This window comes from Equus quagga, chromosome 12 (assembly GCF_021613505.1).
Source record: "Equus quagga isolate Etosha38 chromosome 12, UCLA_HA_Equagga_1.0, whole genome shotgun sequence".
NCBI lineage: Eukaryota > Metazoa > Chordata > Mammalia > Perissodactyla > Equidae > Equus > Equus quagga.
The window spans coordinates 111,482,309-111,494,750 of NC_060278.1; the positions used below are offsets into that span (position 1 = coordinate 111,482,309).

Below are 12,442 nucleotides of genomic sequence, written 5' to 3' on the forward strand. Positions count from 1 at the left end.
GGAGGCCGAGCGCCCGCCGGCGCCCGGTCCAGGCTGCGGGCGCCCCCCGCCCCGCGCCGCAGGCCGGGACCCCGCGGCCGCCCCCGTGCCGGTGTCCGCGCCGCCGCAGGTACCGGGCGCGGGGGGCCGACCGAGCTGCAGCCGCGAATATGGCGTCGGGGCTGCTCGGACTCCGGGGGCGGGGCGGGGCAGGGGGGAGTCGCGCCGGTCCGCGCGTGTCCGTGGGGCCCGGGGGCCCAAGCCGGGCTCCGGGAGCGCTTCCCGCCGCGCGGGGCCGGGGGCGGGGCCGGGGCCGCGCTGGCCGCAGCGGGCGGGGCGTACCGAGCGGATCCTGGGCGGGGGTAGGGGGTTCCGGACCGCCGCCCCCGCTGAGCTGGCCCGGTCCACAGGGCCTTCCCGGGGGCGGCGGCTTTGCAGGCTTGGAGTTCGCGCCGGAGCCGCGGGCCGCGGACCTAGGGGCCTCAGGGACGTGGGCGGGGGCGGCGGGGCCTCCGACGCCGTCGGCGCACATCCCGGTGCCAGCGCAGAGGTGAGCCGGTGCAGTGCGCACACGTGCGCCGGTGTATGCGGGGGTGGGGGCGGCGCGGGCACGTGCCTCCCGATCCCCCCACGGCGGGCCTCGGTGAGGGGCGGGTCAGGGTCCCAACTGGGTTTCTGCTCCTTCCAGCTCTCCAGCCCAGAAGTTGAGGAGAAATGGTCAATATGTTAATATCCTTGTTTCCCACAAATCCTGGGGCCAGAGAGCAGATCTGGGAGGGAGCTGTTGTCAGTTTCTGTGCAGAAGAGGCTGCGCGGCCGGCTAGGGGGTCGACTGTCCAGGAATCCTTGGACTTCTGACCGCCATCTCCCCAGCCTGGCCGTGAAACCTGCCTGGGTGCCGGATACCGGGCTAGCTGCGCAGGCGGGGGCGGGCTCTGGCCTGGCCGCCTGGGGCCCCAGGACCCGCGTGTGCTTCAAGCCCGTCTCCCCTGGCTGCTGCTAGCTGCTGGCTGCTCCCGCCCTCCCAGCCTGGCGGTAGGCCCACAGCTGCTGTTGTGCAACCCTGGTTAATGTGTGATGGGGAGGGGGGGGCCGGGCCTGGCCTGGCCCCATCAGTGGGGCCTCAGACCCCTGTCCAGCACCAGGGTCTGAAGGAGCCACTGAGGAACAAAGCCCAGGCAGCAGAGAAGTCAGGCTTTGGGTAGGCCCCAACCCAGGCCCTGTTCCTGGTGGTTCCTGGAGATTTGGGGCTCTGCAATCTGAGCTGGGGGTGGAGCTGGGCCTCCCGCCCAGCTCCTGGAGTGAGGGAGCCTGGTACACACACACACACACACACACACACGTGCCCAGGCCTGCACGTGTGTGTGTGTATGCTGGGTCAGGGGAGGGGCCTGGAGTACTTACTGGGCCCCACCCGTGCCCCGCCCCCATCTCCTCCAGAACCCCCCCAGGAAAAGCCAGGCTGGACGAGGTCATGGCTGCGGCAGCCCTCACAAGCCTGTCCACCAGCCCCCTCCTGCTGGGGGCCCCAGCTGCAGCCTTCAGCACAGGTGAGACTTAGAGCCTGGCATGGGGTAGGGGTTGGGGCAGGGCCCAGGACCACTGTCTCTCCAGAACCCTACAGTGGGTGAGCCCCTGTGGGGCAAGCAGAGCCCCCTCACCTGGAACACCACCTTCTAAACACACCTCTTGAGGCCTAAAACAGACATCTGGACCCCAGTGCCGCTCACAGAGGCCAAGCCACAGTGCCCCAGACCTGTGGGCCCTGTGATCTGTCCACACATCTCCATCTCGCGGGCATTTCTCCACAGAGAACTTCTCTGATTATCTTTCCCTGTATTGGGGAGGCTAGTCCCCTGCTGCTGGGGCCGGCTCCTCCTGGTCACTTGCCTTCTCCAGGAGGCTCTGCCCACCGAGCTCACCTGTGAACAGAGAGACAGGTGGAGTCTCAGCGTTAAGGGACTTGCAGCTGGCAGTTCCTGCAGAGCAGCCTGAGCCTGAGCTGCAGTCCTGACCCCAGCGCTGGTGTGTCCCCACAGAGGCTGGCGTGGAGCCCTGGAAGGAGGCCCTGGTGCGGCCGCCAGGCAGCTGCAGCAGCAGCAGCAGTGGGGACTGGGGCTGGGATCTGGCCAGCGACCAGTCCTCTCCGTCCACCCCATCGCCCCCGCTGCCCCTCGAGGCAGCCCACTTCCTGTTTGGGGAGCCTGCCCCAAGGAAGAGGAAGGTGAGCCTGGGGGCAGCCCTCAGGATGGGATGCACATGGGTGGCCTAGCCTGACCACTGGCCCTTGTCGCCCAGAGCTCGGCGCAGGTGCTGTTCCAGTGTCTGTGGAAGCGCTGTGGGAAGGTGCTGAGCACGGCCTCCGGGATGCAGAGACACATCCGCCTGGTGCACCTGGGGTGCGGTGGGGCTGGCAGGTTGGGGGGGCGGGCCAGGCGGGCCACCGCTTCAGCTCCCCCCTGCCATGTCCCCAGCAGGCGGCAGGCAGAGGCGGAGCAGAGCGATGGCGAGGAGGACTTTTACTACACGGAGCTGGACGCTGGTGTGGACACACTGACCCGTGGGCTGGCCAGCCTGAGCCCAGCATCCCCCATAGCCTCCGCACCACCTGCCTTCCCTACCCTAGAGCTGCCAGAGCCCCTGGCCCGCCCCCACGTGTGGCACCGTGACCACGCCTACCAGGTGGGGGAAGCCACAGGCAGCAGCTGGGGTCGGTGCTCAGGGCGCCCCAGAAGGAAGTGAGGCCACAGCTGTGTCTCCTTTCAGGGCTGCCTGGCACCCGTCCGCCTGGAGCCACCACCCACCACAGTCAGGGCCTGCGTGCCCGCCCTGCCCACCAAGCTCGGTGCCAACCCGAGGTGCGTGTGTGTGGAGGACTGGGGCAGGCGCCAGGCAGGGAGGGTCCTGGCCTGACAGTGTCCCATGACCCCCATGTGTCCCCCAAGGAAGCCCCGAGGTGATGCCAAGAAGTGCCGGAAAGTGTACGGCATGGACCACCGGGACCTGTGGTGCACGGCCTGCCGCTGGAAGAAGGCGTGCCAGCGCTTCCTGGACTGAGCCCACCACTCTGGTGCCACTGCCCGCCACCCGGCAGGGCTTTTTAAAGGGGAAAATAAGCTACCCACCCCCCAGCCAGGGGCCTCTCCTAGCCGCAGAGTCTACTTTTTAATGTAGGGGGTAGCCGGTGACCCTGGACCCCCAGAGGTGGAGGGGGTCCCATCACTCAAAGTGCCTCTGAAGAAACCAGCCTTTTGCACTAAAGCCAAACCCCACGGCTGCCCCCTTGGCCCCAGGACCCTTGGGAGGGGGCCCACCCTCCCCGCCTCTCAGCTGGTGGACTTGTCAGGGTGCTGAAGGGCCTGGCTTCTGGGCCACACGGGGGCCGGTCCTTGATGCACTTTGAGGGGTATCAGGGAAGGCCTCCCCTGCCCGCACTTAACCTGATGGCTCGACGTTTGTGCCGCGTTTTCAAAGCTCAGGTGTCTCGCGTCTGGGCTCCACCAGGCGAGGAGAAAAATTAAAGATTTGAGTTTTTTCCAGAAGCTGGGTCTGCCTCCTGGGGGGGAAGGGCATGGAAGTAGGGGCCTGCCACAGGTAGGGTGGTGGGCAGGTGGGCCAGGGAGGCCGGCATCAGGCCACAAAGGGCTGGGGGTCACTCTGGCCACCTCTACTCAGGGTGAGGCCAGAGGAGGGGACACTGAAACACACAAGGCGTCTGCTTGAGCAGCAATTTCCGAATTTATTGAAAGTGATCACTTTGCAAGAATGTCTAAGCTAACCCCATCACAGAAAGGAAACCCACAGGCAGGCCCAGAGCGTGCCCAGGCCGACGAGAAACCGCAAGACCACTAGAGAAAGTACTGATGACCTGTCCTATGGCTACAGAGAAGCAGACAGCAGAGCTGTGATTTCCCACCAACCAATACGAAAACCTTCTCCCCCAAATATTAAACACATCTCCAGTACAAACACAGGTTTATAACAATTAATATAAAGTCGATATAATATAGCTTATCCCCAGAAAAAATCAACAATCTTCAAACACTGCCCCTTTTTTGTCTGTTTTGTTTTTGTTGACAGGTTGAAAGCATGTTGAAAAAATAAATATTTAAGAAAAGCACATACAGCACCCTCACTACACAGAGTTCTAAAAGGGCTGCATACAAAACACAACAGAGGATCTAAAAAATTAAAACAACCACCATTCAGTATGGCTTTCTTAAGAGGTGCACATGTCACAGAATGAGCAAAAATAAGATTATCTTTCATAATATTGCAAAAAGTTCCAGTTTTTGCATTTTCTCAGAGTTTTCTTTTTTAAAAAGCAAGATGTGCAAAGTTGGAAGCAGTAGCTGTGTCTCTTGAGTAAATAAAGGTCCCTCTTGAGTCCTGGCAGTGTTGTGACTGCTCCCCAGACCCAGAGTCAAACATACAACCTGGTCAGGATCCAGAGCTTGACACGAAAGTCATGGTTTCCTTGCCCCACCCCCACCCCAAGAACTCACCACCCAAGTGACTGTTCCATTTGTGGCGTTGCCAACACCAAAATACAGGCAGACATAAACGGAAAAGTACAAAATGTGAAATGTAATCTACACAGTTTTTCCTCTTCGTAAAAAAATATTTATTAGTTTCAACATTGATTAAAAAAAAATCAGTCACATAAAAAAAAGCCTCATTACGCGTCTTTTTCCTCCACGCCTCCAGAGAGGTGATGTGTTCATCTCCATCTCTGAAATCCAACACTCTCCGATCAGAAACCGCACACGAGAATAATGAACCTGCCACACAGCAGACGCCTGGGGAACCTGTGGGACAGGACACGGGACCCTTGGTTTTCAGTACAGTATTGGTTTTAAGGAGGAAAACGCCCTGTGGCACTGACAGCGAACCCCTAAAAAGGCCAGTGAGGGCAGTGCAGAGCGGGAGCGCGTTGGTCACAAAGAGCAGGATGTCCTGAGTGCGGAGGAAGAGGTGGCCGGGACGTGGGCAGGGCAGCCTGAGAGGTGGGACCGGTAAAAAATCCAGAGACACTTGTTGGTAACAAAGGTCTGGTTTCCAAATGCATTTTATAAGAAAGTCAGTCTGTTTACAAAAGGGCTTAGAAAGTGGGAGGGGACACAGTTCTGAGCCCTGCCAGGCGGGCCCCCTGGGGAAGGCAGAAAGGGAAGTATGTCCCCGAGCCCCCTTCCGATCCTCCGCCCTGCACTGGCCTCAGCAGAAGCAGCCTGCAGTCCGCCCTGCCCCCGAGGGAGTTGGGGAGGATCTTGGGCTTTTCTCTGAAGCCACCAGTGCTGAGGTGCTCACAGCCTCCCCGGCTGAGAGATGTGGGTGCGGGCAAGCCAGACGACAGCTCTGTCAAGAGCACCGCCTTCTCACCAAGAGAAACAGCGGCTGATCGTAATAAAAACAAAGCTGTGGCTTCTCCCCAGGCGCAGGCTTCAAGGACAGCACCGGCCGTGCGTGCACACAGGCAGCCAGGGAGGCTGGCGCCCCGCGTGCTACTGGGGGCATGTGCGCCAGGCCACCAGCGGAACCTAAGTTAGGGTTTGTTTTGTGGGATTTCCCTTTTTCCACCCAGAGAGAGTAGATGTGACACAATGAAAAACTTGGTAAAAGCCATTTGGCTCACAGTCTGTGGAAAAAGAGAAAATGAAAGGCTGTCTCTCCAGTGAGGCCCCAGCTCAGCATCCTGAGGGGGTCCTCGCGCCGAGTGGGCAGGGTGGGAGAAGGAGACGGAATGTCTTAGTAAGGAGTGTCGTCAGGGATGGCCTTAACAAGGAGGCGGACAGCAGTGAGGGGCATCCTCACAGGGTGATGCTGGCCCACTGGCAGAAAAAGGAGGGCGAGTGAGTCGTGGGCTCGTCCAAAAAGACAGCAGGGGGACGTGACAACAAGCCGAAAGAATGACGACTCTGTTTCCTCAAGTGAGAAAAATAATGCCAAACAAAGTAACTATGTAACTACCTCAAAGTCTCTACTCAAGAAGTTTGGTTACCCGCCAGGGAGTGAGCAGCACGCGGCAGTTGAATACCACCTCCAGTGTTAGCAGCGACAAAGGCAAGCGCACCCAGGAGGTCAGCAGGAGCGGCCTGGGTGCGACGGGACGGCAGAGCCGAGGGGACAAGGCCAGCCCCTGGCTCTCCAAGGAAGTGCACACAGAACAAAGAGCTGAGGCCCCCCAAAGGGACCCCAAGTGGCCTGCAGTGGGAGCACGGAGCCCTGCCTGGGAGGAGCGGGTGCTTCAGTCCCCACACTGCCGCCTCCCCCCGAAGATAGCACCTGGGAGCGCTCGGCTGCAGCAGGGGCCTCTGCAGCTGTTTTGTGTAGAGCACCAAAGTCCCGAGGCAGGTGGGCCGTGGCTTTCTGTACACAGGCCTGAATTGCAGGCTGCACAACGGGGCAGAGCCACGAGGGCAGGAAGCAGCAGTGGCCACAGGCAGTGACCAGGCTGCTGAGAAGGGGGTATGGAGGGGAGGGCAGAAGGGAGGGAGGAGGGTGGACTCGAGCACTGGACGCCAGGGCTCGGGTATAGCAAACTCTCCTCAACGTCTCTTGGACCTGTGGCCTCGGAGGCTGCGCTCGGGGGCCGCACTCGTGACCCCAACCAGCGCTGGCCCTGAACTGGCCACTGGGCCTCCCTGCGTCCAGAGGCCAGGCGGGCCACACGGGCTCCTCTGATACACCACCCACATGCACCTGCCAGGGACCCCTATCTGTCCCTGGGACGGTGGGAGCACACGCCCTCCCTGTGCTCAAACGCACCCTGCACGCCCACTTCATGTTGGGTCCCAGGGCCCCCCCGGGAGCTGGGGTTGCACCTGCCTCTGAGCCCACAGGGCTGGCTTCTGTGTGAGTCTGGGGGCCGGAGCAAAATAGAAGGGACCCAGAGGAGGGGCTGTGGGGGGTCAGCATGGCCCTGTCAGGCAAGTGAGGACCCCTGAGGATGCACACACAGTGGGGGGCCTAGGAGATCCAGGCAAAGTCCTTGTCGGGACCCCCAGACGGGCTGCGGGGTCCCCGTGGCGAGTCCTCGTCATCCTTGTCATCCCCCAGCAGCGCGTCCTCGGGGGCCAGGCCCACGTCGTCCTCGTCCTCACCCAGCTCCTCCTCGGCCTCCCCACGCGGGTCCTCGGTGTCCTCCAGGTAGGGCCCGTCACCTGTGAACAGCTCGGGGGAGCCCTCGGCGCCACCACCGTCCAGGGCTCCAGCCACACCACGGCCCGCGCAGTCAGCACACACGCCGTGGCGGCGGGACCCGTGCTTGATGCCCACGCTGGCAGCCGACATGAACACACGACTGCACAGCTTGCAAACGTACTTCTTGTCCTTGCTGTGGACCTGCAGGGGACGGACAGTCAGTGCAGGGGGAGGGGCGGTCAGTGCGGGACGGGTCCCACAGACCCGGATGAACTTGCGTCCTCCCAGCCGCATCCCTCTGAAAACCCTGCACCATGAAGACCCATTGCTCAGCCATTTGTTGCCAGGTGCTGCCCCACAGGTTCTGACTCTAGAAATGGAACTCAAATGACTCGGTCCCCGGGACCCTTGCTGGGTCTTTTTTGTTTGCTATATTTTAAACCCAGGGTTTCCTTGACCCCTCCCCACCCCACACACACACAAAAGAACAAAAACTCCAGGCCAAGCAGCAGGGACAGTGACAGTGCGCTGGGTGAGCAGGCAGAGCGAGGCTGGGCAGTGGGGCTGCTGCTGAGGCCCCTGAGGCCTGGGGCTCCCAGGCAAGGGAGCCAGGGGCCACCAGGACATCCGCCAGCGACTCAGGAGTCGCAGGAGCCTCTGGTCAGGACCAGACGGCTGGGAATACATCCAAACAGGCAAATGGAAGGCAGAGAGAGGAAGGATGCGGGTGCCATGGCAACCAAGGCCCAGAGACCCACAGTCCAGACCCAGCCCTGACAGCTCTGCCGCCACTGGCAGGAACAAGGTGATGCCTCGATGCTGCCTGCTGCACTGGGGCTCAGTGACCCCCAAGAAATTAAAGGGGAAAGTACGATCCCCTCCTCAGAAAAAGGCAAGTCCTCCCACGTAGTCACAACATCTTCAGGGATTTATGACCCTTCCTGAAGCCCAACCATGAATCCAGGATAAAAATCCTGCCCCATCCAAAGTGAACAGTTCTGCTAAAGAAAGATGCGGCTACCCACATTGCTGTTGCAACAACTTTCCAGCACTTGTGTAACAAACAAGATACAATTCTCCTGGAAGAGAAACAAGGGGCACAGGCGTACATACCCTCCACATTTCTGTCAGTCATTTGGTAAAATAAGTCTCTACGGTTTCGTACTTGGATTAAGGGGATGCTGATGGACAACTAGAGAAAAAGCCATTCTCAAGTCACCGTGTGGTCGAGCTGGTGCTCCCAGCTCCGCAGACCTGCCTCTCCACACCCAGGGCTCCCCTTGCCTCCTCTGCTTGACCCCCTGCATGGGAGACATGAAGAGAAACGGGAAGGCCACGGCCTGCCTCCTGTGGCTACTGGGGACACTCAAAGGCTGGGGCCCATGGGGCCAGCCAGGGGGACATGGGCATCTCTTGTTCAGCTGGGCTAGGCCCCGACTCCAAGGGCTGTCTCTTCCTCCAGGTTTTCAACCTGACCCCAAGGGAACTCCCCAAATAAGGGTCCCAACTGGGCTGGAAAAGCAAAACAAATGACCAGCTACGATTACCCAATATAGAGAACAGACTGGAGGATCCAACAAGAGCCGAACCTGGACGGCACCCCAAGGCGAGCCAGGGCCCCTCACGTGCGGGTGGGGGACAGGCAGAGGGCTCTGCTCACCGCATGGACAGGCGTTTGGGGCTCACCCTGACAGGGGCCAAGCCTGAGGGTCTCGCCTTGGCCCCTCCCAGACTTTCACCGTTGTGCCCGGGCATGCCCCGGCCATCCTTGCCACCACGACAGGGCTGCTCCAGACAGGCCTGGCTGGTCTCACCTTCCCACACCTCCTGGTAGGTCTGCTCCTGACGGTCAGCAGGTCAGCATGCTGCAGGGGTCTGGCCAAGCCTGCACACCCCGCAGACAACTCCCAACACTCCTGAGATTCCCAAACTCATAAAACCACCCAAAGTCCTGTCCCCTGCCCCCACAGCACATGCTGAGGGTGCCGGGCAGCTACAAGCCCAGAGCGGCCTCCACTGCCTCCTGCTTAAACCACTGCAAGACCAAGCCAGCCCCCTTTGGCCCTGCATCCCACCTCAAGTGTGTGTCCAAGAGGGGCTCTGTCACCACGTGTGGCCACAGTCCAGTCCCTTGACTCCGAGCTGCCCAGCCTTCCTGGTTTATCTCAGCCACCCAAGGGGGACCCTCACCCTGTTTTTCTTTTGGCGAATCTGTATCCCTGTTTCAAGGATGACCTTTCCCATGGTGGCCAAGCAAGTCCATCCATCTCTCCTGCCACCTGATGACTGTGAGCGAGAGACAGGCCATCAGACACCTAACAAGGGTCAGTGGGGAGCAGGGCTGGGGTCCCTGCGACTGCAGGGCGGGAGCTCAGAGAAGTGACCTCATGGTAGCACCGGGGGTCTGAGAGGGAGGTCCCAGCAGAGGAGGAAGTACTTGCCAAGACCACGCTGGAGCAGAGGGGATCCCAGAGGGAAACCCAAGAGCTGGGGCTGGGGGTGATGTGGCCCACCTGCCTTCTGCACCCAGACCCAGGGGGTGGAGCCTGTGCGGAGGGACACACAGGTCGGGGCGGCTCCCCCTGCTCACTGGGTCTTCCCACCACAGAGTGGACTCCACTTCAGGGCTTCCAGGGCATTCTGGACACCTCACGCCCCCATCCCACGTGCCTGGACACCTCAGCCCAGTGTAGAGCGTGCCCTGGCAGACCCCATGAGGACCCCATGCTGACCTCTGTGTTAGCCCCATACTAACCCCATGCCAACTCCCCCTCCACCAGTGAGCCCTGTGCTGACCCCGGCTGAGCCCTGTGCCGTCCCTGTGATACGGACCCCACACTGACCCTGCGATGACCCAGCTCTGACCCCACGCTGACCCATGCCCCCTGCCCGCGCTCACCAGCGTGTGCCGCTTCATGTGCTCGCGCCGCGTGAACTTCTTCCCGCAGATCTCGCAGGGGTAGGGCCGCTCGCCGGTGTGCGAGCGCATGTGCCGCTTGAGGATGCACTGGTGCATGGCCGAGAAGCTGCAGTAGGGGCACTTGAACTTCTTCCTGATCACCGTGAACTCATTGACTGAAAGAGAGCGGACAGGAGTCACCGCGAGGCCCTGTGCAGGCCGCCCACCGCGGCCAGCAGCAACCAGAGCAAAGGGCTTTGCTTGTGAGGTTTGGTGTCAGAAGACCGGACAGGCCTGGGCCAAGGCCAGAGGCCACCGCTTCCCCTTTTTAAGAGAGTACATTTCCTCAGACAGCCCAGTGTACACACCAGCCTCTAAAACACAGTGACGGCCACACACAGAATCGCGACAGAAAAACACAAGTAGAAAACAGGTGAGACCAGAGAGCACCCGAGCCTGCAGCTCTGCCCACAGCCACAGACCAACAGTGCCCAGGAGCCGGTGGCACTCAGCTGCCCCAGCCAACCACCCACAGGCCAGCGGCCGGGCCCGTGGATGCCCAGGCAGAGGTACAGCCTGCCACACCGTGAGCCACAGCGCGTGGAGGCCGGCTCAGCCCCAAACGCACCACGAGAGTGGGGAGCGGCCTCTGTGAGGCGTGGCTCGTCCACCAAGTTCCCTCCCTTCCACAGTTCAAGGACGATGCCACGGGCCCCCGAGTGGTCACCCCTGTGGCCAGCTGGGCCTCATGGCTGCAGCCACACTGCACATCAGGATTCGGCCACACCTTTGGAGGCGTCTTGTCCCACATTCCAGGTAGTCTCTCGGTGGCAGTCGGGGGTTTGGGTCCCGTGGTGTGAGCCTCACTGTGCAGGGCCCCACTGGCCCCTGGGACAGCTCACCCCAAGGGGCACCCTTTGCACTGGGCACTCACAGACACCACGGGCACCCCGTCTGGAGCCTGCAGGGCACTCATCCAGTACCTAGAACCCAAAAGGCCCTGGGGTCAGTCATCCTAGACTTCACCGGGATTGCTGGGGGCAGCTGAGTCCTACCGCGTGAGGGGCCCAGGTGACAGACACTGTCCTTCAGGGTCTGGATGCAGCTGCCGGGCCCTCACGCCACCCCACAACCTGGAGGAGTACAGAGGGCACTCTGCAGGCTGTGTATCGGCACAAGCACCTGGAAGACAGGACACGGGTCCCGGTAGTCAGAAACACTGGACCTGGTCAGAGGCAGGCTGCCAGAACAAACACCAGCAGGAGGGGGCACACCTGGCCAGGCCAGAGCCGCCTCTCTCCACACCCTCAGAACACAGTAAATGGCCATGCGTGGCAGGCCCTGGCCACGGTCACAGCTGCCCCTGGAGGCCCTGCAAGGAAGGCAGGTAAGAAAACAAATGCCACGGAGTTACACGGTGTGGGGAGGAGAGGAAAGCCCTGGGCCCTCTCGCTGGAGGGAACTGGCCAGTCTGCTGGAAGAAGGACCAGACAGTTTAGTCGAGCTCTGTCCCCCTAGCCATGGGCCACCTGCCGTGTCACACAACAGCAGGGACCCCTCATCACCATCCCCATGAAGCCTGCCCCAGGGGCCCCTGACTCCGTTCTGCGGCTCAGACCCCAGCCACGGCCACATCGCCATGGAAGTGGCGCCAGCGGGACGGTGCAGAGCAGGAACACCGAGCTCACAGGCCCGGACGCCCAGGTGCCGGGTGCTTGTGGAGTTGGTCCTCGCTCCCGCATCTCCGTTCCTGACACATGCTGGTTAAATTCAGGGAAAACGCTGAGCGGAACATTTCATGTTGCGTCCTAAATAAGCCATGTATCTTCTCTCAAGAACCCTTAAAAGGTGTCTAAACAATCAAGCAACCCAGATTCTTTTTTTTTTTTTTTTTTTAAGATTGGCACCCGAGCTAACAACTGTTGCCAATCTTTTTTTTTTCCTGCCTTTTCTCCTCCAAATCCCCCGAGTACAGAGTTGTATATATTTTTTAGCTGTAGGACCTTTTGGTTGTGCTATGTGAGACGCCGCCTCAACATGGTCTGATGAGTGGTGCCACGTCCGCACCCAGGATCCGAACCAGCAAAACCCTGGGCCGCTGAAGTGGAGTGCGCGAACTTAACCACTCGGCCACGGGGCCGGCCCCCGACCCAGATTATTTCTTATTTTCCAGTGAGACCATCTGCGAGATCCGCCACAAGCTGCGTCCAGACTCCTGCACCAGGGGCTCTCAACTCTGGGGTCTCCCCGACCCCCTGGACAGTCAATCCACACCAGGGACACGCCTCCTGGGGTGACCTGTGTCCACACTTGGCCAGACAACTTCACCAGGGTGAGGCTATCACGGCCAGGACTGGGCTGTGTGGACTTCACCAAGCTCACAGCCACTCCCCAGAGCCCGGCTGCCTGCTCACCTTACAGCTT

At 60.9% G+C, this 12,442-nt stretch overlaps 2 protein-coding genes across 4 annotated transcripts in view; one reads left to right on the forward strand and one right to left on the reverse strand.

The window, feature by feature from the left end:
* Positions 1-3,521, forward strand: part of SLC2A4RG (SLC2A4 regulator) — a 3,986-nt gene extending 465 nt beyond the window's left edge. Inside the window, exons 2-9 of the mRNA XM_046678066.1 lie at positions 5-109; positions 390-529; positions 1,420-1,529; positions 2,019-2,203; positions 2,278-2,378; positions 2,457-2,661; positions 2,746-2,837; positions 2,925-3,521. Coding sequence (XP_046534022.1) covers positions 5-109; positions 390-529; positions 1,420-1,529; positions 2,019-2,203; positions 2,278-2,378; positions 2,457-2,661; positions 2,746-2,837; positions 2,925-3,036 — 1,050 coding nt within the window. The 3' untranslated portion in view covers positions 3,037-3,521. The remainder of the gene's footprint in view (positions 1-4; positions 110-389; positions 530-1,419; positions 1,530-2,018; positions 2,204-2,277; positions 2,379-2,456; positions 2,662-2,745; positions 2,838-2,924) is intronic.
* Positions 3,522-3,583: 62 nt separating this feature from the next.
* Positions 3,584-12,442, reverse strand: part of ZBTB46 (zinc finger and BTB domain containing 46) — a 50,559-nt gene continuing 41,700 nt past the window's right edge. Inside the window, exons 4-6 of one of the 3 annotated variants that reach the window (XM_046678605.1) lie at positions 10,019-10,194; positions 9,310-9,405; positions 3,584-7,320 (exon numbers count right to left, since the gene is read on the reverse strand). In XM_046678605.1, coding sequence (XP_046534561.1) covers positions 6,946-7,320; positions 9,310-9,405; positions 10,019-10,194 — 647 coding nt within the window. In that variant the 3' untranslated portion in view covers positions 3,584-6,945. Of the gene's footprint in view, positions 7,321-9,309; positions 9,406-10,018; positions 10,195-12,442 lie in introns of those variants that run through there. The other 2 variants (XM_046678606.1, XR_006891061.1) reach the window with 2 other exon arrangements.